Source organism: Phallusia mammillata, chromosome 6 (assembly GCF_965637545.1).
Source record: "Phallusia mammillata chromosome 6, kaPhaMamm4.hap1.1, whole genome shotgun sequence".
In the NCBI taxonomy this organism is placed as follows: domain Eukaryota; kingdom Metazoa; phylum Chordata; class Ascidiacea; order Phlebobranchia; family Ascidiidae; genus Phallusia; species Phallusia mammillata.
The window spans coordinates 13,863,855-13,889,285 of NC_137257.1; the positions used below are offsets into that span (position 1 = coordinate 13,863,855).

The 25,431-nt window shown below is 37.2% G+C and overlaps 3 protein-coding genes, 2 long non-coding RNA genes and 2 pseudogenes across 6 annotated transcripts; 3 read left to right on the forward strand and 4 right to left on the reverse strand.

Moving 5' to 3' along the window:
- Positions 1-1,814: 1,814 nt before the first annotated feature.
- On the reverse strand, positions 1,815-3,279 carry LOC145232925 (uncharacterized). The gene is made up of 2 exons (XR_013860959.1): positions 3,091-3,279; positions 1,815-2,706 (listed from the first exon to the last, which is right to left on the reverse strand). It is a non-coding gene; the product is annotated as an uncharacterized LOC145232925 (long non-coding RNA).
- Positions 3,280-7,058: 3,779 nt separating this feature from the next.
- Positions 7,059-8,279, forward strand: LOC145234311 (protein FAM200C-like; the record flags this gene model as incomplete). Its single annotated transcript, XM_080099052.1, has 1 exon — positions 7,059-8,279. A coding segment is annotated over exon 1 (1,221 nt), but the record flags the coding sequence as incomplete, so codon positions are not given.
- Positions 8,280-8,752: 473 nt separating this feature from the next.
- LOC145233733 (uncharacterized) lies at positions 8,753-10,868 on the forward strand. Its single transcript, XM_080098507.1, has 3 exons — positions 8,753-8,765; positions 8,971-10,054; positions 10,581-10,868. The coding sequence occupies exon 2, from the start codon at positions 9,186-9,188 to the stop codon at positions 9,786-9,788; it is 603 nt and encodes a 200-aa protein (XP_079954633.1). The 5' UTR covers positions 8,753-8,765; positions 8,971-9,185; the 3' UTR covers positions 9,789-10,054; positions 10,581-10,868.
- Positions 10,869-13,181: 2,313 nt separating this feature from the next.
- LOC145231996 (uncharacterized) lies at positions 13,182-14,885 on the forward strand (annotated as a pseudogene).
- Positions 14,886-17,150: 2,265 nt separating this feature from the next.
- Positions 17,151-18,389, reverse strand: LOC145234057 (uncharacterized; annotated as a pseudogene).
- A 787-nt stretch (positions 18,390-19,176) lies between these two features.
- Positions 19,177-21,774, reverse strand: LOC145234058 (uncharacterized). Of its 2 annotated transcripts, none has more exons than XM_080098835.1 (6): positions 21,159-21,774; positions 20,777-20,842; positions 20,485-20,631; positions 19,827-19,891; positions 19,651-19,752; positions 19,177-19,413 (listed from the first exon to the last, which is right to left on the reverse strand). In XM_080098835.1, coding segments are annotated over exons 2-6 (354 nt in total). In that variant the 5' UTR covers positions 20,816-20,842; positions 21,159-21,774; the 3' UTR covers positions 19,177-19,412. The 2 variants fall into 2 exon arrangements, with proteins under 2 accessions (XP_079954961.1, XP_079954960.1); XM_080098834.1 differs by having other exon boundaries at positions 21,169-21,773.
- A 2,115-nt stretch (positions 21,775-23,889) lies between these two features.
- On the reverse strand, positions 23,890-24,853 carry LOC145234626 (uncharacterized). Its single transcript, XR_013861307.1, has 3 exons — positions 24,723-24,853; positions 24,457-24,537; positions 23,890-24,176 (listed from the first exon to the last, which is right to left on the reverse strand). It is a non-coding gene; the product is annotated as an uncharacterized LOC145234626 (long non-coding RNA).
- Positions 24,854-25,431: the final 578 nt, after the last annotated feature.

Genomic DNA, 25,431 nt, shown 5'->3' on the forward strand with positions numbered 1-25,431 from the left:
AATGGTGATGTGATTAGCTCTATCATAGACATAATCAATTGGCACAAACACCTCACTGAAACCCACTGTTATTAATAATTCCACATACTTACATTTTCTGCCGGGGTGTCCTGTTTTGGTGCCAACAAAAATGGTGATGTCATTAGCTCTATCATAGACGTAATTGGCACAAACACCTTACTGAAATGTGTTATTAATAATTCCACATACTTACATTTTCTGCCGGGGTGTCCTGTTTTGGTGCCTACAAAAATGGTGATGTCATTAGCTCTATCATAGACATAATCTATTGGCACAAACACCTTACTGAAATCCACTGTTATGTGTGATTAACAATGTCACATACTTACTTTTTTTTAATGGGACTCTTCTTAAGTCTAAAAACACAATGTTGTCATCTATTTTATAAACAGGCATATTTTTAAAAAAATGGTCCTACTTCTATGATGAAATTTGTTTCTGGAAAGCCATATGTAAATAATAATGCAATAGATGGATTAATTACACCAAATTTCAGTTACACCACTTTGCATTTTGGGATATTTTATTTTGTCTGTGAAATATAAGACGTATAATAGTAATGTATGGTAATGATTATAAACAGGTCACTTACTGTTGTAGGGCCCTAAACTGCCGGTAGGGCATAAATCTGTACAGCATTTCTATTTATGTTAAATCATCTGGCACACATATTTCCTAATTAACAATCAACTGTATTACCTTCGTTGGCGATTTTCCCTTTGTGTCTGTATATTAAACACAATGAATTAAGTTCTCTTGCTAAATTTTTAACGACTACTTTACAATTTAAAACAACTCACTTTGCTGTCAGCTCGCTGATGCAGCAGCTCCACATGCTATTGCTCTACATGACAATTAATAAATTTAATTTCCGTTTTTTGAAACAAACACAACATAATTAAACTACACACCACGACCAAATAATATAAGTACACTCTCACTAATACGCCTTTTTGGCGCGAATGCTCTATTGCGCCACCTACAGGAAATTAGGTCCTTTTGAGGGGTAGATCCCACTGATCTAGAAAAAAGCCTGGATAGCGCATTCAAGCGGAAAAGTGAAGCCTACATGGAGGGTACGGCGGCCATATTGGAAGGATCACCTGCGTTAGGCGGTGGCAGCCATCAGAACGTTATTTGGACTAAATTCAGTGTTAGTGCGAAGTTATTATATTGTGTTTCATATTTTTATGTTGATTTCAGGTTGTATTAAATATATTGATCTTCATATACGCATATTACGCGGTTCTGTGGAGAGAAATTGCTGATGTCGTCGGATTTACATTTTTGCCATTTCACCCACGTAGGTATTCAGCAGCGAAGATATATATATTTATGCAATTGTTGATGCTAATTTCATCTAAAAAAAGACAATTTGACAATAATGCAACATGCATTAAACCCCAAAAATAACTTTTATTGCATATTTCAAATCAGAACTACTTTATAAAAAAGGAATAAAAAAACTACTTTGCTCTACTTTATGGTCTCCAGTGATTTTTCTGACATTTGCAGTTAAGTCTAACTTTTGTGTAGCATTTGGATGTCATTTTGATTAGCTCAAATTTATAATTGTCCATAACAGGACAATCAAATGAATGGTCAGTCCCTGGAACACTTTAGAATGAGGAACATCCATCAACACTGACAATGCTATTGCTTCTAATATTCCTTTACTATTTGGTAATTTGTTATCTGTTGTGACATGCATTTAAATCTTTTTAAAAAGTAGGTGAACTGAGTGCTGTGCAAATGAAACGTGTTTGTTTTTTGACCATGTTTCCTGTTTTATAGACAGATAAAGTTTGTGTTGCTGGAACATCTGCATAATCATGATCATTTTGGATTCCGATTTTCTTAATTATACTTTCTAATTACTGCAAAATATGAAATTCTCTTATTTTTGGACCTGCGTATATTATTCATCACTTTTAAAATATTGGTAGAATCTTGGTTTTGGCAATTGCTATTTTTTGTGATACTGCTTCTCCATAGAAGGCGCTTGCATGTCGCTTTAAGTAGCTGAGTTGTTGTTGAAGCCCCCAACAGAATAAAATACCTTTAATACAAGTCAACGAAGCCAGGTTGGGCAATTTTAGACCAACAATATATAAGCACTCGTTAAGGAATGATTCCCATGATGCCTTATTAGAAATATGTAGGGGTGATCAAAAGCCATGGGCAAATAGATTCTGGAAAGTCAATACATCAAACAAATGATTGAACAATCTAATAAACTGTATGGTAGCTTATCTACCAGTAAATTCTTTTAACCTGAGCTGTGTAGCCTAATATTTATTCTAATCAACAACATTGGAAACTAAGACTGTGCAGCAGTATTAATCTTCATTTTGTGTTGGTGCCATTTATTATGCTGTTTCAATTTCAGTTGTTGCTTAAATATATTCTCATTCTTTCATGTATTACTTTTAATGTTCTAATTCATTATTTCAATTAACACAATTTAATTATCACCTGCTGTATTGGTTCAGTCTTGATTCATGGGGAAACAGTATCTTCTGTTAGAGTGATAATTTGGCTAGTATGGTTCATATATTTTTCTTAAAAATGGTCCGAGCAAACCAGAGAGTGTTTGCTGTGATTTCAGGTTTGCCTGCCAATGTTATTTATCCGGCCTTTCGACGGTCCGACTAAGATGCAATGCTAGGAGCAAAAGTATTAAACCTGTAATAAAAATGTGTGTAAAATAGTAATGAAAAAACTGAAGTTCATGTGAGTTTGATATTGAGATTAACTTACCACTTAGATCAACAAACCACATAACCAAGTGATTGTATACTTTATTAATCCCGCCTGGAATCGAACCAGGGTCCTTTGCCATAAAGCAAATGTGATAAACCACTACACCACAGGATTTGACAAAATGTATACATCACTTGGATAAATCGGTACTACTACATCGTGAAGAAGGTCTGCTTGTCTTGTACAATTATAATGGTTAAAGATCTGTAGTTATATAACAAACACCAATATTCCAAGTCAATACAACTAAAATTTGCCAACTTGCCATCACTATAACTCAAACAAAATGTCAAAAATATATCCTACTTGTGAAATGTACGGGAATATCTGGGCTTTGTACCGCTCTCTCTCCATCATCACTGCCTTTGCCGTCACTTATACTTCTACATTATTAGCGTTTTTTGTTGCAACGGAATGCATAACACTGTGTTTCTGCTTTGCCCAGTGTACCAGGTGATCCTTCCAATATGGCGGCAAAACCTCCACACAGGCTTCAAAAATCTCCTTATCGTAACGCCTGGTTGCGCTATCCAGGCTTTTTTCTAGATCAGTGGTAGATCCTCGTTATCATGTTAGTAGCATGGTCCAGGAACAGCTGTCCACAATCGAAGCTCTTTTTTGAAGAACGACAGCATTTAAACCAGGGGTGGGGAACCTGCGGCCTCAAGCCCACATGCGGCCTTTTAGTGCACTAAGTGCGGCCTTCGATGCAAAAATACATTTTAGGATCATGATATTGCATGCTGCACCTGTTTAAGAAAATAAACGAAAATGCATTTTGGGAAGATTTTTTCTTATCTCCTATTGCTATTTGATAAGTTCTAGGGCAGCGGTGTTCATACTAGTGCAGTGGTTCTCAAACTTTTATGACCGCGACCCAAATCTGAGTTTTATGAACATCTCACGACCCAAGTCTCAAACATCAAAAATGTATTAAGACGGACTGCAATTTCGAGGCCACGTCGTCGCCGCATATATGGGCTCCTATAGGACCATGTCAAATGGCTGCAGACTTAACGAGATCGATTCGTTCGACAACACTGCATAACACAACACACATTGTGGCTTTGCAGCACTATGATCATTGATAGAAGTGAATCCCAATTCTAAAAATGTTTCCTTGTGCGAATACTTACTCATCCTTAAACGCTAACTGGTACATGTCCACATTCAGTTTCGCATGATTAACGTGTCCGACTATTTCCCGTGCTACGACGTGTCACGTTACAATCGCCATGTGCGTAACAGTAAAGTTGGAAGCCTATTGTCGTCTGTATGTGGTAATAGTTGGTTCCGTTTACTGTACAACGTGGTCGAGTGAGGTGACTTTACTACTACATTAAGTAAATTCGTTTGTGTTTACTTAATGCAGCAATTGTTCGTTTGGACAGCATTGAATCGCCATAGCGCGACCCATTTTTTGACCCTGCGCGACCCATACTTTGAGAACCACTGTTCTACGTGGTGTGGTGTACACGGACCGAAGTGCCGGAGTTCATTTTCCTAATACACAGAAAGAAAAACTGTTACCAGCTTCCACAGAATTTGACACTTGACATGGGGCTACTCTAAAATACGCAATCTACGCAATCTACGCAATCTACGCAATCTACGCAATCTACGCAATCTACGCAAACTATACGCAATCTACTAAAAAAAATTAACTAAGATGTTGACGGTTAGGGCTATTAGGGTCAGGGTGAGGGTTTGTGATACAAATAACTTTATAATTTAATTTCAGATGCCTTTCAGGTCTAATTTTCTCACAAGTGTTAACATGCGGTACCATACAGTGTTTAGTACCACTCTCAACACATATTAAGCCCAAACTGGACATCTAAAACTAAATTATAGTGTTATTTTTATTATAAACCCTCACCCACACCCTAAAAGCCCTAACCGTCAACATTTTTAAAAGTTGCATACGTTTTATAAGTAGATTGCGTACAGATTGCGTATTTTAGAGGAGCCCCTTGACATGATCCACTTTTCAGCAATTGGAGGATCGAGAATTTGCAAATGTTTGCATTGAAAGTGGGGCAAAGTTCGGGAAGAAACTCCTCGTTTGAATAGTGATAAGGTATTGTTTATACAAGAGGAACAACGCAAAGGATAGCGATTTGGTTTTTATTTTAATCACTTGAAGAGATACTTTTGTTTTGGAATAAAATTTAAGTTATTTTCTGTATTTTGTAAAAGCATAGAGCCAATAAATGATAAGCTGTAGACAGTGCACACTGTTTCGACCTATAAGGCCTCATCAGTGCAGCTGGTGACGGGAGATCGGCCGCATTGGCTAGTGTAGCCATCAAACGGCACTCCAGTTTGTGGTGAGCAACAGGGTACAACCCCATACATCACCCAGTCTGTGCGATGCCACAACTGGGCATACAGCACAAATGAAACTGGCTCACAGTGGCCAAGCAACTGCTTGGGAACCACAGTGAAGTCGGCTCAGTGTCACAGTATCAATGTAAAACTAGCCAATGCGGCCGATCTCTCGTCACCAGCTGCACTAATGAGACCTTATAGGTCGAAACAGTGTGCACTGTCTGCAGCTTTTCTGTATTTTGCTTCTTAAAAAATATTTTGTAGTCACGCAACACCAAAAAAAACCTCTTGTACTTTGTATGTGATACAAATGAACTAATCTGGTCTATTTTATGCTAAAGGTAATATGAATACCAGTAACAAACATGTCAAATACTTTCTGTTGTGAAATTTATAAGAGGTAACTCTGCCGTCATTTGATAAAACCTAGTAAGCGCCATTAAACAAAAAAATCGTTTTTATTGATTTTTGTGGTTTTTGCTTAGTTCTGCGTCATGTGCGAAGTAATTTATGTTGGAAAATTGCTGCACTGCTTAGATACCACCATGGTAAAACCTTGTATATGACAACTTTTCGCAAACACGTTTTCTAAAACATGGTATATTCTCATGTCCAATAATATCTCGCCTCTCGGTCACGTGACCTACTTCGTCAACGTGCGCAGTGTAGTCGGACAGCAGGTATGTTACTGGTTATTGCTTTAAGTAGGGGATCTCTTTTGATCTGTTTTATATTGAAGTATTAATATGTTTACAGGAAAATAAAATTTTAAAAAGGCTATATTAAAAATTGTTTTAAACAGTAGTTTAAGAAGGATTACAAACCCAGAGATATAGCATTCTGACCGGTTCAGCAGCAAGAAACATAAACAATGACAGCTTTAAGGGGAAAAATGTTGGTGGAACTATCCAAAAAAAGAACAGCTATAGCCAGAGAATGTTTACTGCCACCTCGAAAAACTAAGCTTTTTTCAGATCCAAGTGGTTAGTATTTTTGCATTGCCAGTGGTCTACATGTTAGGTAATGTAGGCTATCAATTAGTAATATTTGTTGAAAGAGGTTGAATGCAGTTTTGATTATGGTGGTAATGCAGCGTGGAAGTTGATTTGCTATCAACTGAAGAATAGTTTAAGGACACTTGACAAAGCTTAGCCCTCTTTTAGTTTATTAAACTTTCAATTTATAGCTATATCTGCACAGTGATCCAGTACAGTACTTTTTTAGATCATGTATCATCACTTTCTGAAAGTGACACTGCTACTTCTGGTGATTTATTTCACTTGCCTGATGAAATTTCTGATGACAGCTCATCAGTTGCTGACACTGTTGCACTTGATCAGGACTTAGATGCTTTAGAACAGTGGTTCTTAACCGGTGGGTAATTACCCACTAGTGGGGAATTTGAGGATTTCAAGTGGGTAATTTGAAGTTGGGTTTGTTGTTCCATGTGTACTCCACTGGTTCTTAACCGCTGGGAAATTTCCCACCAGTGGGAAATTACTGAATATCCATGCAGTGGGAAATTCTTTCTGGTCTGGAAGTGGGAAATTGTTTTAAGTTTTACTCGAATATCCAAGGAAGTAAATCTGATTAGTTAGTCACAAAAGTAATTTTTTTTAACAAACACCGAGTCCTAGTGCACTGTTTTACAATTTGTAACGATTTGCCTCGATTTCTACTGATGGCGCAATCCTCGTTGCATTGTTACGTCACAGACACCTGTCACCGCTCAACGATTGGCCACGAGGTGCGAGGAGTTTAGTTTCTGATTTCTGAAAGCTGATTTTAGTTAATTATGGTTAAATTGAAGTTAGATTTAGGTGAGGATTAGGTTACTTGTACTCGATATAAGCTAGCAACGTTATGGTAAATAACTTTTAGCAGTTATCTGGTAGATTCTACATTTCTAGAAAGATTCTCTAGTCTAGATTTAGTTGATCATTATGACTAAAGTTAAACGAAAATATGACGATGATTATCTGAATTTTGGATTCACATTTGTGGATAAAGGTAATGAGCAGTTACCACAATGTGTTATATGTCTTAAAACTTTTTCAAACGCTTCCATGAAGCCCTATCAACTGAAACAACACCAATTAAAAGTCCACCCACAGTTAGTCGAAAAGAACCGGAGCTACTTTGAACTAAAAGCAAATCAAGTAAAGAAAATGCGATTGGGTACTACCGGTCAGTTTCAAACCACTTCAAAGGCAATTCTGACAGCATCTTATGCAGTTTCCTTGCAAGTGGCAAAAGCCAAAAAGCCACATAACATCGGCGAGACACTGATAAAGCCGTGTCTCGTAGCGTGTGCTAATATTTTGCTTGGCTCAAATGCTGTTTCCAAGGTTAAGCAGGTGTCCTTGTCCAATGACACTGTTAAGTCACGCATTGATGATATGGCATGCAGTATCAAATCTAAACTCATCGCTAATATCAAAGCTTCACCTGTATTTGCAATTCAGCTCGATGAGTCGGTTGACGTTGCAAATCTCTCTCAACTGATGGTGTTTGTCCGGTATGTTCACAATCAAGCCATTGAGGAGGACTTTCTTTTTTGTCGGCCATTGGAAACAACCACAAAGGCCAGCGATGTGCTCAAACTGGTGGAAGAATTTTTTGAGACTGAAAAATTGGATTGGGATAAACTCGGTGGTGTATGCACAGATGGGGCACCTGCTATGTTGGGTGCGCGGTCTGGTTTTGTTGAACTGGTGAAAAGGAAGAATCCATTTATTATTGCGACGCACTGCACCATACATCGAGAGGCATTGGCCTCAAGGACAATGCCTGAGGCACTCAAGAAAACATTGGATTCTTCAATCAAGATCATAAACTACATAAAAGCGAGTGCATTGAATACCCGGCTCTTCCGAAAACTATGTAAGGACATGGAATCAGAACATCAAAATTTGCTGTATCATACTTCTGTTCGCTGGCTTTCCAAGGGAAACATGTTAAATCGCCTTGTGCTTTTACTGCAAGAGGTTATTGAATTTCTTGAAATTCAAAAGAAAATAGAATTGAAGTCGATTATTACTGACAATATATTTCAGAAGAGATTGGCATATCTTGCAGACATATTCGGTCATTTGAATGAACTAAATCGCAAGTTACAAGGAGTGGGTTCGAACATAATTGTACAACGGGACAAGATAGCTGCATTTATTGCAAAGCTGGAATTGTGGAAAGGGAAAATACAGAGTGGTCGTAGTGTTGCGGCATTTCCAACTTTACATAAAATGATTGGAATGAATGGTATTTGTTCCGTTATTCAAGGTGACGTTGTTGAACATTTTGACAAGCTTATTTCTGAATTTCATCGTTATTTTCCATCCATTGAAGCTGACACTCCAGTAATGGCATTAACAAAGAATCCATTTCGATTCCCTGTTGCAGGTGTTCAAGAGGATGAAGAAAACACACAAGAACAGTTTTTGGAATTGATTCATGATTCAGCTGCCAAAGCTTCATTTGAAGATAATACCTTGGATAAATTTTGGGCAATTATGATGAATACATACCCAAAAGTTGCTGCAAAACCATTATCATTGCTGACTGCTTTCTCATCAACATACGTTAATCAAGCGTGACGGTAACAATAGCTGGACTACCATGTTAGTATACTATGGTTCAACCTTGTGAATCAGGTAGCATGATTTATATCTTAGCCTTATGCTTATAAAAATACATACATTACATTTGATGTTATTGTGATTGGGCCTTTTGTTTGCAACTGCAGTTGATTATTAAGTAAGCCATGTAAAATTATGTCAAATTGTAAAAACATGAGATGTTTGCCTAATAGTGTGGCATGTTAATGTTTATACTAATAGTTACAATATATTTGTTAAGGTGATGCTACCTTGGAAACACCGGATAATTCAGATTTCAACAAACAAAGACGCAATCAAAAAGAAAAATGTCAACACTATTTAAACAAATATAAACTGTTGCCACCTTGCAAGAAAACTTGTTTTAAAAAATGTTCAACTCATTTTAGTACCAGTCAAAGGAAAGCAATTCATCATGAATTTTGGTCTAGAGATTTCTGTGGGAGACATGAATTCATGAGAAGTTTTATATCAGTTAAACCTGTTAAAAGAACAAGAGTGAAAGGATCGCGAAAAAATAATTCAATGATGTATGTATTACCAAATTCTTCTGAAAAAACAATCTCTGTTTGTAAAACTTTTTTTCTGGCCACACTGGGCATGAAAGGTGATGGTTTTGTCACAGAATTTGTTAAATGGCAGAAATTGCATCAACTGTCATCACCTCAAGAAAACAGGGGCTCAAGAAACAAATCTAATGAAAGTACAACAGAAGATATTATGGCTCACATCCAATCATTCAATCCTCAAGTTTCACATTACAATAGACAACATTCTCCCAATCGACAATACTTGGATCCGGAATTATCAATTCGATACATGTGGAAGAATTTTAATCTTAATCCAGGCCACACACCAGTATCTTACTCAGTGTATCAAAAAATATTTCAATCAATTAATATTGGTTTCTCTCGGCCATCACAAGACGAATGTGATACTTGTAATTTTTACAAAACACATTCTCACAAGCAAGATGAATCTGAATATCAATGCAGTACTTGCACAGCAGCTAAAAACACCTGGTTCATGCTAAACAAGCCAGGCACTATTACCAATTAGACAAAGAGAGCATTCCTACTACTGGTCACATTTCACTTGCTGCAGACATGCAAAAAGTAATTATGCTTCCAAAGATGAGTTTAAAGTCACAATTTTTTTGTGAGCAGATTAACAGTTTTTAATGAAACCTTTTGTGACCTTAAGGGTGAAAATGATATTTGTGTGCTCTGGCATAAGGCAATCACGGGCCGATGTGCAGCAGATGTTGCCGCTTCTTATTACAAGGTTATATGTGTTCTTTCCAGTTATGATAGCTTTACATTTTGGTCTGCAGCGAATGCAAAGCTGACTCCGGTTAATAACTGAGCATAGCACAGACTTAAGTATCTACTTCAAGAGTTTTATTACAAGCAACATAACAAACAGACGAACACAGATAACTTACTTATCCGATTTCAGCGGACATCAAGTTCACGATCGACGCATACGTTGGCGAATAAAGACAGAATATAGTATTCGCACTTTTACCAGAATTTTAACGGTTGAAAGATAGAATCAGAATTGGAATCCGAATTAGAATTGGAATGAATTTTAATGTTTGTGGTCCGATATTTATACTCAAAAAATTCGATAGCGATCTTGATTGAACAACAGATAACAAAACTCAAGGGGAAAGAAATCCGTCACAAGGGAAATTGAATCAATACACTTGATGAACCACAGTCATTACGCTTGATTACTCAAGGTTAATGGGGTCGACGAAAAGGGAAAAATATAAATTACAAAAAGCAATCTCGAGAAAAGAACAGATGTTTGCTGATTATTCAGGAGAGACCACGTGATTTGATGCAGGTCCGACAATTGTTGTGCACAGAACAAAAATTGGACTTTGCTAAGTGCCTTGTCGATGTGTGTTAATAAAAGCGGTGGGCCAAACCAAATTGAAATGAAATACCTTGAAAAGGGGCACACCTTCATGAGACCTGATTCAGTTCATGGGCTAATTGGTTCAAAAATGAAAACAGCTCCTGAACTTCATGACTGGAATGATTTTGAAGCTCTTGTGCAAACAGCATCGAGAAAAATTCGTCCTTTAACTCTCACCCATACACAGATGTGTAAATTTTCTGACTGCACATGAAAAAGTTATCAAACTTCAGCGTGGTTCAACAAAACTCTCTTTCAAATATGATCATGCAGCTGATACTTATGAAGAAACAGAGTTCCTCCTAACTAAATTTCGTAAAGCAGATGTTGACAAGATATTTCCACTGTGCCTTACATCACCTCGTGGACTTAACAAGTATAAAAAAGATAAGATAACACGAAACCTGGTTCCACATATGTCACCAAGGAAAGCTCAGTTTTGGGCTGGAATCCCTGAGGGTGATGCACCAGATTTGTGTGTGTCCAGAGACCCAGATGAAGTGACAGAAAAGTGTTAACCTAACTTGTATTTATCTTTGGCACAAAACGAGTTAATAAGTTTGTTGTGTTGTGTTATTGATGAGAATTATCATGAATAAACTGTATGTCCAAATATATGGTGGCATTTGATTTAATACTGACTGGTGCAGCTTTATGAATGGAAAATGCGGAATTTAACGAATTACATACCAATAATAGTAAGAAAACGATTTGTAGTGCATACACCAGGATTAGTAAACAGTGGGTGACATTTTTTAGCCGGTACACGAAAGATACCAGGTTTTACCGATTACTTCATTATTTCAAGTACAATTCGTATTTGGTAAAACATGGTATACCAATCAATCGATAAAAAAATAGCAAGAAACAAAACAATAAAGGTTTGTGATCGATATTTCAAAAATATTATATCTGGCCACTCTTTCAAATTACACTTAAGGAAAAAAGTCAGCTACGTTTTATACTTTTTCACCGAACGCAAAAAGGGCGTTTTTCTCCAAAGTTAAAAAATGGCGCATACCAGGCTTTACCAAATGACGGCAGAACTACGGTGGCCCATAGTGGCCACGTCTAAAACACATTAAAAAAGTGAAACACATTAAAAAAACGGAACACATTAAAAAAGCGAACCACATTATAAAAGCGAAACACATTAAAAAACCGAAACACATTAAAAAAGCAAAACACATTAAAAAAGCAAAACACATTAAAAAAGCAAAACACATTAAAAAACCGAAACACATTTAAAAAGAGAAACACAATAAAAATACGAAACACATTAAAAAACCAAAATACATTCAAAAGGCAAAACCTGTAATGCAGCACAGTTAAGGTATTCTAATATGACGTAATATTAGAACGTAATTGTGACATATAAAGGCTTTTATGACCATGCTTAGGCTCAACAATTGGATTCAGTGTACTGATAAAAAAGCCGCCATGGTGCTGGATGAGCAGTTTGTTCAGTTGCTGGTAATGGTACAATGCTGGAAATAACAGTTGAGTTTAGCTGTCGATTTGTTTCTAGTTAAAGGATTTAGGGAATAAGAAAAGCCCGCTTAGGGGCAGGTTACGGGTAACCCTACTACCGCGAGGCAGTGAAATTTACAGCAAACAACCAAACTAAAGTTAATCAAAACATCTCACCATGTGTGTAAGAATACTGACTACTGGACTATTTTATCTGCTTGAAAATATTTTACTTGTAGACTATATCTGCAGTAGACTATTTTTTATTGCATTATATTTGCCTGGGAAACACTGAAGTTATGTAGCTCATGTGTCGTGCAGGAGTAACTTTTATTCGTTTACTTCTAGTAAAATCGTAAAAAATGGTTTGTCCGCGTTGCGGAATGACTTTGCAAGCTAGCTTTCGTTTTTGCCCGCAGTGCTCGTTCTGCATAACACAGTCTCGCGTTGCCACCCCCGAATCATCGTTTGGTTCCAGTCAGTCATCATCGAAAACAAGTACTTCATCAATAACTGGAATACCTAGCTTCAACTATTATGCAACAAAGCTTGCCATGTCCTACCGACCAAAGTCTAAACCACGCAGAAATGGTAAAGACGATGAAGTTGCCATTCAAATTGCCCTAATTCGCCGCAACGATTATGGAAAATGGATCTCATTGAGAGGAACGATGCTTCCTTTGACCATAAGAAAAGGTGCTACAAGCGAGGAGATACACGAGGCCGCTGTAAAAAAAGAGAAGTATTTTCGATGTTGACTTTGATGAAACGAGTGCTTATCATTTGGTGTTTAGAGATGGCCAGAAAATAGTAAACGTTCCTGGGCAAAATTAACCGTTTACATTAATGCGTTTTAAAGAAGAATTAGGAAAACCTTACGCACGATTATGCTTTTACCTCAGTGAAGAAATACCCGACGTCAAAAAAGGGTTTGTAAGTGGATCATGTGACTTGATTGCAAAAGATACAGAAAAAGCGTGCGTTAGTGGTAAAAGTTGCCAAGAAACCGAAAACGATACTGACGGTTTATCGTTTTTCGACACCACGGAAGCCAAAATGCGTTGTCCGGTATGCAATCGACAGTATCCTCTATCCGAAATCAAGATTCATGCTGATGAATGTTTAAGCAGAAAGCAAACCGCGTTCGCATGTGGTACTACAGAGGACAACATCTGTATGAAGTTAGAAGAGGAAGAGAATGATAGTGATTACGCAGTCTCGGATGATGGCTGCAGTACAACGAACACTCCGGCTGCGATAAAGGTAGCAATCGTTAAAGCTTTGGAAATTGCCAAATATAGTAAATCAGAAGTACAAACAATAAAACGAAGAAATTTTGCTTTTCGCGATTTCCACAATTTTTTTATGAAGCCATGGAATTGGAAAAAACGCAACAGGTCTTATAACATTGAATTCATTGGTGAAGCGGGGGTTGACACGGGAGGAGTATCCAGAGATTTCTATACAAGTACGTTGCACCGTGATTTAAGCTGCTAATCTGTCCCTGATGTTTTTTACAGCGCTTGTGTGTGCCTAACACATAACGAGCAAATGTATTGTTATAGAATCGATGATGGAGGTCAAACAACAGTTTTTTGCTGAAAACGTGGGTGGGAGTGGATATGAGCCTGTATGTGGGACTGTTAGCGTTACTGATGGTACAGCGCGAACTATTGGACATCTCATAGCAGCCAGCTTGTGTCATGGTGGACCTGGGCCGGGATTATTTGTCCCTTGGTTATACTGCTATTTATCTGGCGGAATTGATAAAGTCCGAATTTACCACTCCAGCTCGATAGAAAGTGCGAGTATGGATCTGTTTACAATGAGGTAAGTTGTTTATTTTTAATTGTTTTATATACATACTTGAAGTATATGGATACAAATAAAACATACTCTGCCATATCGCACTCACAGTATAATTTCCTTACTGCTGTATATATTTACTAAGTAAGTAAATTTCGCTTATTGCTTTACAGCTCAGAGCAGCGAAAGCAGACAAAGAAGTTGTAGAGATTTTTGATACACATCAGGCTTGTGTGATGCTGGAAAATATAGGATATAGAGATGATCCCACAAAAGCTACGTTGAAAAACAGAGACAATGTTTTACAGTGAGTTCCTAGGTTTAAACGTTTTTTTTTACTAACTTGATTGTTTTTCAGATCTATTTTTATTAAATCAAAAATTGAGCCATGTCTTCCTGTTCTGGTTGGCATTGCGGAGGGTTTGGAGTGCTGCAACATCCGAGATGTTATAAAAAATCATGCCGAATTGTTGCAGCCTGTCTTCTGTCCCGGTAGTTTGTTCACGTGGGATCACAATAGTTTCCTCCAAATAGTGAAACCTTCATTTGCAGAGGATGGCAGTAACAAAAAAATGAAAGAAATGACCACGTACAAAGCATTTCTCGATTTTACTGATTGCTGCTGGAATGATGGCAAGCGCAAGCGTGAGTTGCTTTACTTTTCATTGTCTTGCTTAAATCAAGAAACATCTGTCGTATTTTTCCACTTGAATTCCACAAGCTCATGAAATTTTTAACAGGAACTGCCACTGTACCACCTCTTGGGTTGCCAAATGATTTAAGTATTTCGTTTCTTCATGGATGTCGCCGGGCGGAACGAAATGCAGGTGTCTTCCTACTGTGAGCACTTGTGCTATCAGTGTTGTCCTGCCAGTTCATATAGAAACGCAAGAGGAAATGTTGAATGCCTTTCAGTGTGCTATCACGTGTGAAATTGGGTTTGGACAAGTTTAAATGTGCTTTTGATATGCTTTTCGTTTGTTTTGTTTAACTTAACAGTAGTCGAAAACATGTTTTTGTAATTGGTTGCAAATTAGACTAGGGCAATGGGCGTGCTCATTAGTTTGCCGAGCCAAAACCAAGTGATGGTGCACCTGCTTTCCGTAAAATAAAAATTTTCTTTAACTGAGTATGTTATGCTCCCTACTCCAGTCAGAAAAATTACCCCCGATCATAGATAAGTTTTCACGTTATCATGCATAAAAACATGATGTGGTCATTGTATACTGACCATGTAAATTATCTCCGTTAGTTCCCTTAAAAGTAACACCGGCACTTGAGAATTATCAACCATGATTATTCCATACTAAACAAAGAAATTCTAATGATGTATTTAGGATTAGAGATGTACCGAATATTCGGTTTGCCGAATTTATTCGGCCGAATCGGTCATTTTTGCAAAGATTCGTATTCGGCCGAATAATTTGTTGCGATTCGGCCGAAACCGAATCTTTTACGAACACATATTTAAAGCGTTAAACGTGTCTTTTCTGATTATTAAGGTACCACGCAATCCTTCAAAAGCACAAACATAACGAAAATCGGGTCAATTTTAATCTTTTTCAAAAAATTATCGTTTTTCCCACTGTAGTAAAAAAAATGGTAATTCATTGGCAGGTTGCAATCATGCTTGAGGCATTTTGAAATCCCACAGAACTGAAATGAGGACGAAACACAACTATTCTGCACTAGTTGCATGGTAGATAAACATTTTTTTCATGTCAAACGCATACTGTACGAAGTCGCCTGACGTCATAAATGATTCGGTTGATTCGGCCGAATTTATTCGGCAAAACCGCCGAATATTCGGTTTCGGCCGAATCGAAATTTAGCCGATTCGGTACAACACTATGTAGGATATCCACGATTATCGCCTCAAAAACTTGACCTGCTATAACATGTAGACCAAACAGCAAGTTTCAATTGAGTGTATTTAACGAAAATGCATAGGCGATGTATTTATTCGCTCCTGACATTAGCGGCGTAGGCTCGCTGCTGAAGCTGCTATCACTGGAGTCAGCTGGTAGGTTTCTCTTATTTCTGCCACCATCTCAATCTGGGACTTGCGAGAAAACGGTCTTTACTTTATTAATAATATCTTCAGTGCTGGCGTTTTTGTGGCAGGCGTAGCCTAAACATGCTGCAAAAAGAAAGCTATGTTGTTTTTGTTTTTATAATGCAAGTGGACAAAATAAACAAGTTGCTACGGTCGAAACAAATTTTGTATTTTAGTGTTATAAACCATATTGTGCTTGTACTTACTTATCATTATTGCTTATGCTTTAGAATCTCTGTATGCCCGTTTGGTAGCTTTCTTTTCCCGGACCCAATCCTGACCATGAGTACTTCATGGTCAGCTCTTCTTTCATAATAGTTCGCACATAAGCCCTTACTGTGGCCCGTATAGGGTCTTTCTTTCTACATTTCGGGCGACTGCTTTAAAATCATAAAAAAGATACATTTTTGAAATCCTTCTTCAATAAATAAAAAATAACAAACAACCACCTTTATTTGACACAACAACTGATGCAAGTCTTCTGTGGTTGATGGCTCACATTGAAAAGCCTGCAAGGTGACTGTACATCAGACACAAGGGTGGCACGGCGTACAAGTATAAATCAATTATAAAAAATATCGGCCGGGCATAAATCGGAGAAAATTTCTGACTGGGTGGCTAAAGCATATCGGTTCGCTACCGGTATTGATGGGATCATGATTCAAAAAAAAAGTAAACTAGTATTGAACGTGTGTTTTCATCAGTTCAGTGCCACTCATATTCGTTTGCCTTCGCGTACTCTTACGAGTGAGGTGGATGCGAGCGGCAAACACCTAACCTTCAGGCTACCTAATCGGATTACTCGACTACTTTTAAGGACTGTTTTTATTCTTGGTTCAGTAAATCATGGTGTTGCGCTTCCAATCCTATGCAAACTTAACGTATTTTTCGGTTTAAATATATCTCTTAAAGATAGATCCATTTATATATGTTGTAATGTAGTTGATTAAAAAATTCATCCTTAATGCTCAAACAAGCACAAATATGATGGGTCATGTACAGTTTATGAAAGTTTGCAGAATTTATGATTTTGCAACATACGCGTTAACAACACCTTTTTTGAACACGTATGCAATGTATTGTACAAGCATGGCTGAATGGTTACAACAACTATTTAATGTACTGTTCGGATAAAACAAACAACCTGCTAAAAATTGGACGATTTACTGTGAATCAATAGCGTACTGTATCAATCGCTTGTAGACTTCCAATGCTTCATGTCATTGGGTTGGTGTTGGCAATCCCAAAGTTTGCTGTATGACACTGAAATATTCCTGATGTAAATTGTTTTCTGTGTCTGGATTGGTACTGTTTGCTTCTGCCAGGCTAAGCTGTAGATGGTCGATTTGTTCCGTGGCGGTGGGTCGGAGTTGATTTTCTCCACAGTGTAATTCCGGCAAGTAATACAGCTCATTAGGCCTTCCTGACACAGTTTCTCTTCTTGATTTTTGAATGTAATGGGTATTCCACTTATTCTTTGCTAAGTTCATCTCCTTGTTCAGTACATTTGAAAACCAAAACCACAACGCTTCCGTTTGTGTTTGGTTTCCTGGGGTAAAAATGTCTTTTTCGATTAGATCCTTAAACAAATTAATCCACCACGTTGTGCAACTTCTTCGCAAAAAAGACCACCAGGATTCGATACGTTGATTGTGCGGAGATGTTCCGTAAATGTGCGCGGATGAAGAGTTATTGAGGTAGCACTGCGCAGCTGCAACATGTACGTTTTCGGTCCCACAATCTGACCGCACTTTTCGCGGGAAGCCCTCTACAGACATTACGGTTTTTAAAAAAAGGTGTGCTACCACGAAGGTATTATTATTTGATCTTAAAACTGCTAGCCGCATTATTTTATGACTCCAACCGTCAATGCAACCATGTATTGCAATACCGTATGGTTTTAGCTTGTCGTAACCATCTATATGCCAACAGTGGTTTGGTCCTTCGTTGTAATAGGTCCTTCGTCGCAAACACCTTCGTTGTTGAGTAGCACAACCATCTGGATCTAATTCGTTCATTAGTTTTGCTATGCGATTTCGCGACATCGTGTACCCCTCCAATCTAAGACTCTGCCACATACTTCTGCAGCCCAACATACACGAGGAACTGTTCAGTTTTTGACGTATTTCATGAATAATTGCAGTCTCATCTACAGGTGCAGACCGACGTCGCAATCCACAACTCTGTATTCGTCGTCTTAAAGTTCTTTTGCTCGAGTAAATTCCATGATATTTAGACATGAACTCCCTAATAGTGCAATATTTGAACCCCCTAAGAAAATAACTTTTGATGACAAGTTCTTCAGGAATAAAGGTGGCTGTACACAGACTGCGTATTCCGTCAACGTGCGTAAACGCATGCGAAAAACGGTCCGTAATCTGACGTGCGTAAACGGACCGAATTTACGTCCCGAATGTGGCTGCGTTTGGTGGTATACACAGGACCCGAACGATGCGACGTTTCGCTTGAATGCGTCCTATTCCAAATCAGTTGTTTGGCGGTTCGAAGAAGGAACACCGCTAATTTCTTGCATTTGGGTTATCACGGTGCTGGTGGGATTTTAATATTGCTGAACTCGATAACACCGATCAAAAATTTCAATTTAAAATGTTTGCAATTGACATTATCGAACCTACCCAGCAGACACATGTACGTCATATAGACGTCGAATTGTGGTCACGACCAGTGGTCGCAAATTGGTACATTTTTGGTGAAAAATGCAAATTCAAAAGACGTCGATAACGGTCCCAAATTAAAACGTATTTAACTGGACGTCGGATTGACGTCGAAACTTTTTCGTTTTTTCTACTAGTGGTCGAAACCTGGTACGTTTTTGGTCGAAAGTGCAAATGCAAAAGACGTCGATAACGGTATCAAATTAAGACGTGTTTAGGTGGACGTCAATCTGACGTCGAAACTTATTCGTTTTTTCTACTAGTGGTCGAAACCTGGTACGTTTTTGGTCGAAAGTGCAAATGCAGAAGACGTCGATAACGGTATCAAATTAAGACGTGTTTAGCTGGACGTCAATTTGACGTCGAAATTCATTCGTTGATCTCCTTTCGGATGCCTATTCTGCGTCGATATTTAGTCGAAAACCCATGTCCAAAAGACGCCTGTTCTCGCCTATCGACGTCCATTTTTCGTCTGTACAAGACGTCAAATAGCCGTCATAAGTAGTCCACCATCTTCAACTTAAAAATATTTAATGAAAGGAAACGAAGATGTATGAAAAGAATGCGAAAAAGTAAAATGAACAACACCACTGGTCCAGTTCAACTGGTACCCAACATGAAAAGTTCAAGTGGGCAAACTTGAATTGGAGGACAAGCGACCTCCTTTTTAGCAGGCGCATGTTTCAAGTAACCCCAACGTCCTTTGTATATGCGGTCTCCAGCACATTTGTATGAAGTTCCAGCACTGCCTCTGCAAAAAATGGTTTTGTAAGAAAAACAAGCAAATCTATATTATACAACATGTGACACATGCAACAACACACTAGAGAATAGGTCAATTTTAAAATGGGAAACGCAGAAGGTAAAAATTGGGAAAGAGGACCCATAATAAAAGGCATGCAACATGTTGCTTTAATGGCAAAGCAAAGTAGTTGCCCGAAATGTACACATGTAGAAAATAAATATTGTGACAAAAGAAGCAACTTACCAAGTACAACTTAATGGGGATAATAATGCGGATTTTGAAAAAGTCACTTTTCCATGCCCTCCTTGAAGGTTCATGCTTGCCATAAACGAATTTGTAAACATTCTACAGAAAAGGATACAGAGTTAATTTTGTTATTGCATTAATTCAAAAGCATCTGCATCCAAAACCATTTTTACCTTTTCAGAATTTGATTGACACTGTCTTTAGCCTTGTTCCTACCAACAAGTTTCAGTTGTAGTCTCTGTAGAACATTAGCATAAATGGATTGTTTTCAACTGAGCAAAATGCCTGTGTTACTAAAAGCATTTGGAACAAAAAATGAATTTTAAAGTGGATTGGAAACCACATATTGAAGGGATGGTACTAAACACTGTATGGTACCACATGTTAAGTTTTCAAAAAGCTCCTCTCATCAGCATTTTTGAGTTAATTATGAATGTACAAAAATTTTCTGTCAAAATGTTTATTTTTTGCAAAAATGAGCCAAGCTTGGCTATTTTTTTTGCATATTCAGAAAACAATTTATGCTGCAACTAGTAAAGTTTGTTCCAAAACCTATTTGTTGGCATATGATGTTTCACACACTTTCCTGACATACTGTGCAGCGTTTGGTACCACCAGACTAAAGTGTCGACATTTAAAGTTGACCAAATGTTGACTACCAATAAACTAATTTGGGTAACAAAGAGAAAAATGCATCTTCAGATATTATATTTGTGTTTTATGACAAACTTTTTAAGTATTATATAATTAAAATATAGTGTACTACACAAAAGCACCTTTTATGAACATTACAAATCAATTTGTAATTGGCTAGCAAACAAAAGTACTTACCAGCAGGTTTTGCTGTTCTTTATTTTCGATCTGTAACTCTATTGTTCTCAACATGAAATGGATCTGTTTGGGGGAGGTGATTTCGTCCAATTCCATCAATCTTTTGTGTAATGTTTTGGAGCATAAACAATACCTTTCTTTGAAAACCTAAATAACGTTGTACTTTGTTGTACTATACTGTATATGCTTACTTACAGTGCAGTATATTCAAACAAACACAATCAAGACAAACCATTTTCTGCCCACAAAACAAGTTTTACCAATTTCAAAAAACATTAAAACTCAAACTTACGAAGTTGTGACATTGCAGTTTTTGCCGAAAGCCCTCCATTTAAGTTGGTAGAAGTTGTGCTGATATCTGCACCATAAAAAAAGTTTAACTTAAAAGGAAACATTTTTGCACCATGATATGTATACATTCTTAACGACAATGCAAAAAGTAAATTGATTGCCATAAACTTGGTGGGTACCAGGACAGGTGACTCACAGAGTTCATCAACAAAACTTATATTTAATTCTTTCATTCGATACATGTTCTGGAAATGCAATACATTTAATGTTGGTCAACTATTGGGGCAGCACATACATGTACAAAAACACTAATGTGCACATGTTCATGGTCACTAATTAAATAAGAACATCAACCATGGAAATAATGAAGCAAAACACAAAACCTTCGTAAACCTTTTTGGCATTGAGGTAATTCATTTCTTCCTCTGGAACTTCAGGAACTGGTATTACCTCCAATTCGCAGTCACCAGATTCTGAGGGTTCTTTAAACAATAATTTACTATGCAGGAGTTAAATATACAGTTTTTTAACCAGCTGTAGCAAATTTGTATCAATTTAAAAAAAAATCCCATTTTGATTATTTAACATATCATAAAGTAGTAAAGTTGGCTGTATACTAAAGAGACACAGTGCAGATTTTATGACGTTACTTAAAACAAAACAATTGTCTTAAAACCCAAAATAATTTGTGGCTTGTACCTATTCCACATTAATTTAACAGAGTGGAAAAATGGTCCTAGCCAACTCAAATCACCATTCTTCGCCATTTATGTACTTCTTTTATCCTGACTCAATGGAATATCACTTATAATACAGACCGTGGCGTATATCACTATCACTGGATGATGGTGAAAACGTGACATTAACTGCTTTATTCAATTTCCTGTATCGCCTCCAATACGCCATAATCTCTTTAGACGCAATAACGGTACTTCGTTGATAAAAACCAAACCTATAAACATAAGCTACAACTGACTTCGCCTTATGCCAGTTACCACGTTCGGTTCTGCGATGCTTCTTTCTTTCTCACTGGGCTCGAAGTTTGCGCGGGAAAGAAAATACGTCACAGATTTTGAGCGAGAATAAAAAAGTCGCGCCCAATTTAAATTCGAAGTCCTGACAATAAGTTTGATGGACATCCCGCCATAAACATTGCAGGGATAACAACTGGGATGGGGTCAAACATCAAATGATTTTTCCACTTGACTGCATCGATACCCAAGGGAGTAGCTGGAACAAAAGGCTTCATGGAATATTTTGGCGACGTGAAGAAAAACTGTTTCTTAACGCAGAAAATCCATTTAACTTGCACTGAGTCTAAAGTACCGTATTTTTGAACTCGCAAAGAAAGGATTGGTGAAAACATCGTTGTCGCGACACAACTTTATCCAAGTTTTCAATGTCCCAGACTCAAATCACACAAAATTTATCGACGGAAAATATAACACAGGCTATAAAAATGACTTCGAAAATCAGTTACAATTTCTACGTCTAAGGACGTCGATAACTAGTTCATATGTGACCGACGTAAAATCTATTAAATATTGACCTTTATTGGACGTACTGCAAATGACCAAAAAAAGACGTCGAAAATCAGTTAAAATTTCTACGTCTAAGGACGTCGATAACTAGTTCATATGTGACCGACGTAAAATCTACTAAATTTTGACCTTTATTGGACGTACTGCAAATGACCAAAATATGACGTCGAAAATCAGTTAAAATTTCTACGTCTTAGGACGTCGATAACTAGTTCATATGTGACCGACGTAAAATCTACTAAATTTTGACCTTTATTGGACGTACTGCAAATGACCAAAATATGACGTCGAAAATCAGTTAAAATTTCTACGTCTTAGGACGTCGATAACTAGTTCATATTTGACCGACGTAAAATCTACTAAATTTTGACCTTCATTGGACGTACTGCAAATGACCAAAATATGACGTCGAAAATCAGTTAAAATTTCTACGTCTTAGGACGTCGATAACTAGTTCATATGTGACCGACGTAAAATCTATTAAATATTGACCTTTATTGGACGTACTGCAAATGACCAAAATATGACGTCGAAAATCAGTTAAAATTTCTACGTCTTAGGACGTCGATAACTAGTTCATATGTGACCGACGAAAAATCTATTAAATATTGACCTTTATTGGACGTACTGCAAATGACCAAAATATGACGTCGAAAATCAGTTAAAATATCTACGTCTAAGGACGTCTATAACCATTTCATATGTGACCGACGTAAAATCTACTAAATATTGACCTTTATTGGACGTACTGCACATGACCAAAATATGACGTCGAAAATCATTTAAAATTTCTACGTCTAAGGACGTCGATAACTAGTTCATAAGTGACCGACGTGAAATCTACTAAATATTGACCTTTATTGGACGTACTGCAAATGACCAAAATATGACGTCGAAAATCATTTAAAATTTCTACGTCTAAGGACGTCGATAACTAGTTCATAAGTGACCGACGCGAAATCTACTAAATTTTGACCTTTATTGGACGTACTGCAAATGACCAAAATATGACGTCGAAAATCAGTTAAAATTTCTACGTCTAAGGACGTCGATAACTAGTTCATAAGTGACCGACGCGAAATCTACTAAATTTTGACCTTTATTGGACGTACTGCAAATGACCAAAATATGACGTCGAAAATCAGTTAAAATTTCTACGTCTAAGGACGTCGATAACCATTTTATATGTGACCGACGTGAAATCTACTAAATATTGACCTCTATACGACGTCCAAAAATGTCCAAAGAAATGGCATGTGACTTGGCCCGTGTTTCGACCAAATATGTAAGTCGAAAAGACGTCTAAACTTCGACCCTCTGGTTTGGTCCGATATTTACCAAAACTGGACGTCTAATAGACGTAGTAATCACGGACAGATAACGACCGAACGTCGAAATTCGTCGATTCGACGTCGTGACATCATTTCGACATCTATTCAACGTCGATAGGACGTCGTGTGTCTGCTGGGTACCCTTCGCATTTGCTGGCGACAAACCTTGCTCAAATAAGATAGCAGTACAATATCATCGCTAGTGGAAAACAAATGTCACAAAATATTTGTATTTTTTTTCTTCTAAAAGACACTTTTGAAGCAGACAAAATAAAAAAGTACAAACACACAGTGCACATTATCATTATGTTTAAATGGTAAAACCAGGGATGAACAAACACTGAAAGGATTTTTTTGTATTTATACAGAATGCTTCATACAGAATTTCATTTGCTTTTAAAAACCCTCCTGTCCCCTCTCAGATTGCCTCAAGCATTTTCTTATTTTGGAAAGATAAAGGCAATCCTAGCATCAGTAGGTGGCTTCTTGTAATTTGGCAATGTGCTGGTTGTTGCCTGCAGGTATCCTTCTAATAAGAAAAACTTAAATGCAAAAGTATGTACAAATTGGTTTAGAAGTACTTTTGTTTATTCCACAAGTGCAATTTCATTTGACTTCTGGTTTGTTTCCAACTCTTATATTAAACACAAACCTTGGTTACAAATTACAATAAAGATGTGAAAAATAATACTATTTTTGATCAGAATTCTTTCCTTGCAGTACTCTGATTGAATATTGTTTGAGTCCATGCCTTACAAACATAGTAGGTTTATTGCAAATATGGAGCAAAAATCATTAAATTTACATACCTGTGGTGGTGTGTATAAATCTTAAACCATTGGATTTTCTGTCTTCTTTTTGTTTAGGTGTCACCTTTCTTTCACATTTTTCTGGAGAAAAAAGTAACAGACAGGAGTCATGTATACTTCCAAAATTGTAGATTTGATAAGCAGAATAAACCCTTCCCAATGTATAATAAAAAGTTGTCAAAACAATTTGTGGTAAAACCCACAAAATTTCTATCACCATTAAAAATGTATCCACATAAAAATGTAATAAAAATTAGTTAAATTACCTGTTAAACCAAACTCTGCTGAAGTTAATGACAGGCATTTATAAGGTAGATTTCTCTCCAAAGCAGGTTTCTCTCACACTAGTTTTTCTTGTTAAACTTGATTTCTTTAGTTGATATTGTTGGTCAATCAAAGGATTCTACAAATGAACACATCATGATAACTAAAAGTGCATAATTTACAGATTGTTACCGAAACATCAACCAGTACTTAATTGTAAACAACAACTATTAGGGATGGGCCAAAACTGCAAATGTTCTGTTTGGTCGAGCACGCTCGGTGCATTATGACGTCACAAAAAATCCCCTTTCTACGTTTTAGCTCTACAAGGTCACCTACGTCACGGGTGGTGTTTTATTAAGCTGTACATGCCCATAAAGTGCGCGTTTCCCCCATCTAATGCATTTAAAAATCATTCGTTTGTGATCATAGACACCCTTTAGAACAGTGCTCTTCAACCTTTTTGGGCTTGGTGAACCCTTAAAGTTGTTGTGATGAACTCATGCACCCTGTTTACTTAAAAAGGTTAACTGAGATAAAAGTGATATGAAAAATGATTATGCGTATCATCATGTCAATCAAACCGAGCAGAGCTCGCAAAAATTGCTTGAATTGCTACCAATACTCCAAGCATATGTTCGCGAATTTTCTGTAAAACACAGGAGAAAAAGCTTAAACTCGATGTCCTGTATAACCCGACTGTAACACAGA

Coding starts and splice junctions, on each gene's coding strand:
- LOC145234058 (XM_080098835.1), bottom strand. CDS start 20,815: ATGGAGGGCTTTCGGCAAAAACTGCAATGTCACAACTTC. Junction 19,892..20,484: donor AAGAACAGCAAAACCTGCTG/GTAAGTACTTTT, acceptor AATGTTCTACAG/AGACTACAACTGAAACTTGT. Junction 19,753..19,826: donor GTCAATCAAATTCTGAAAAG/GTAAAAATGGTT, acceptor CCTTTTCTGTAG/AATGTTTACAAATTCGTTTA.
- LOC145233733 (XM_080098507.1), top strand. CDS start 9,186: ATGAGAAGTTTTATATCAGTTAAACCTGTTAAAAGAACAAGAGTGAAA.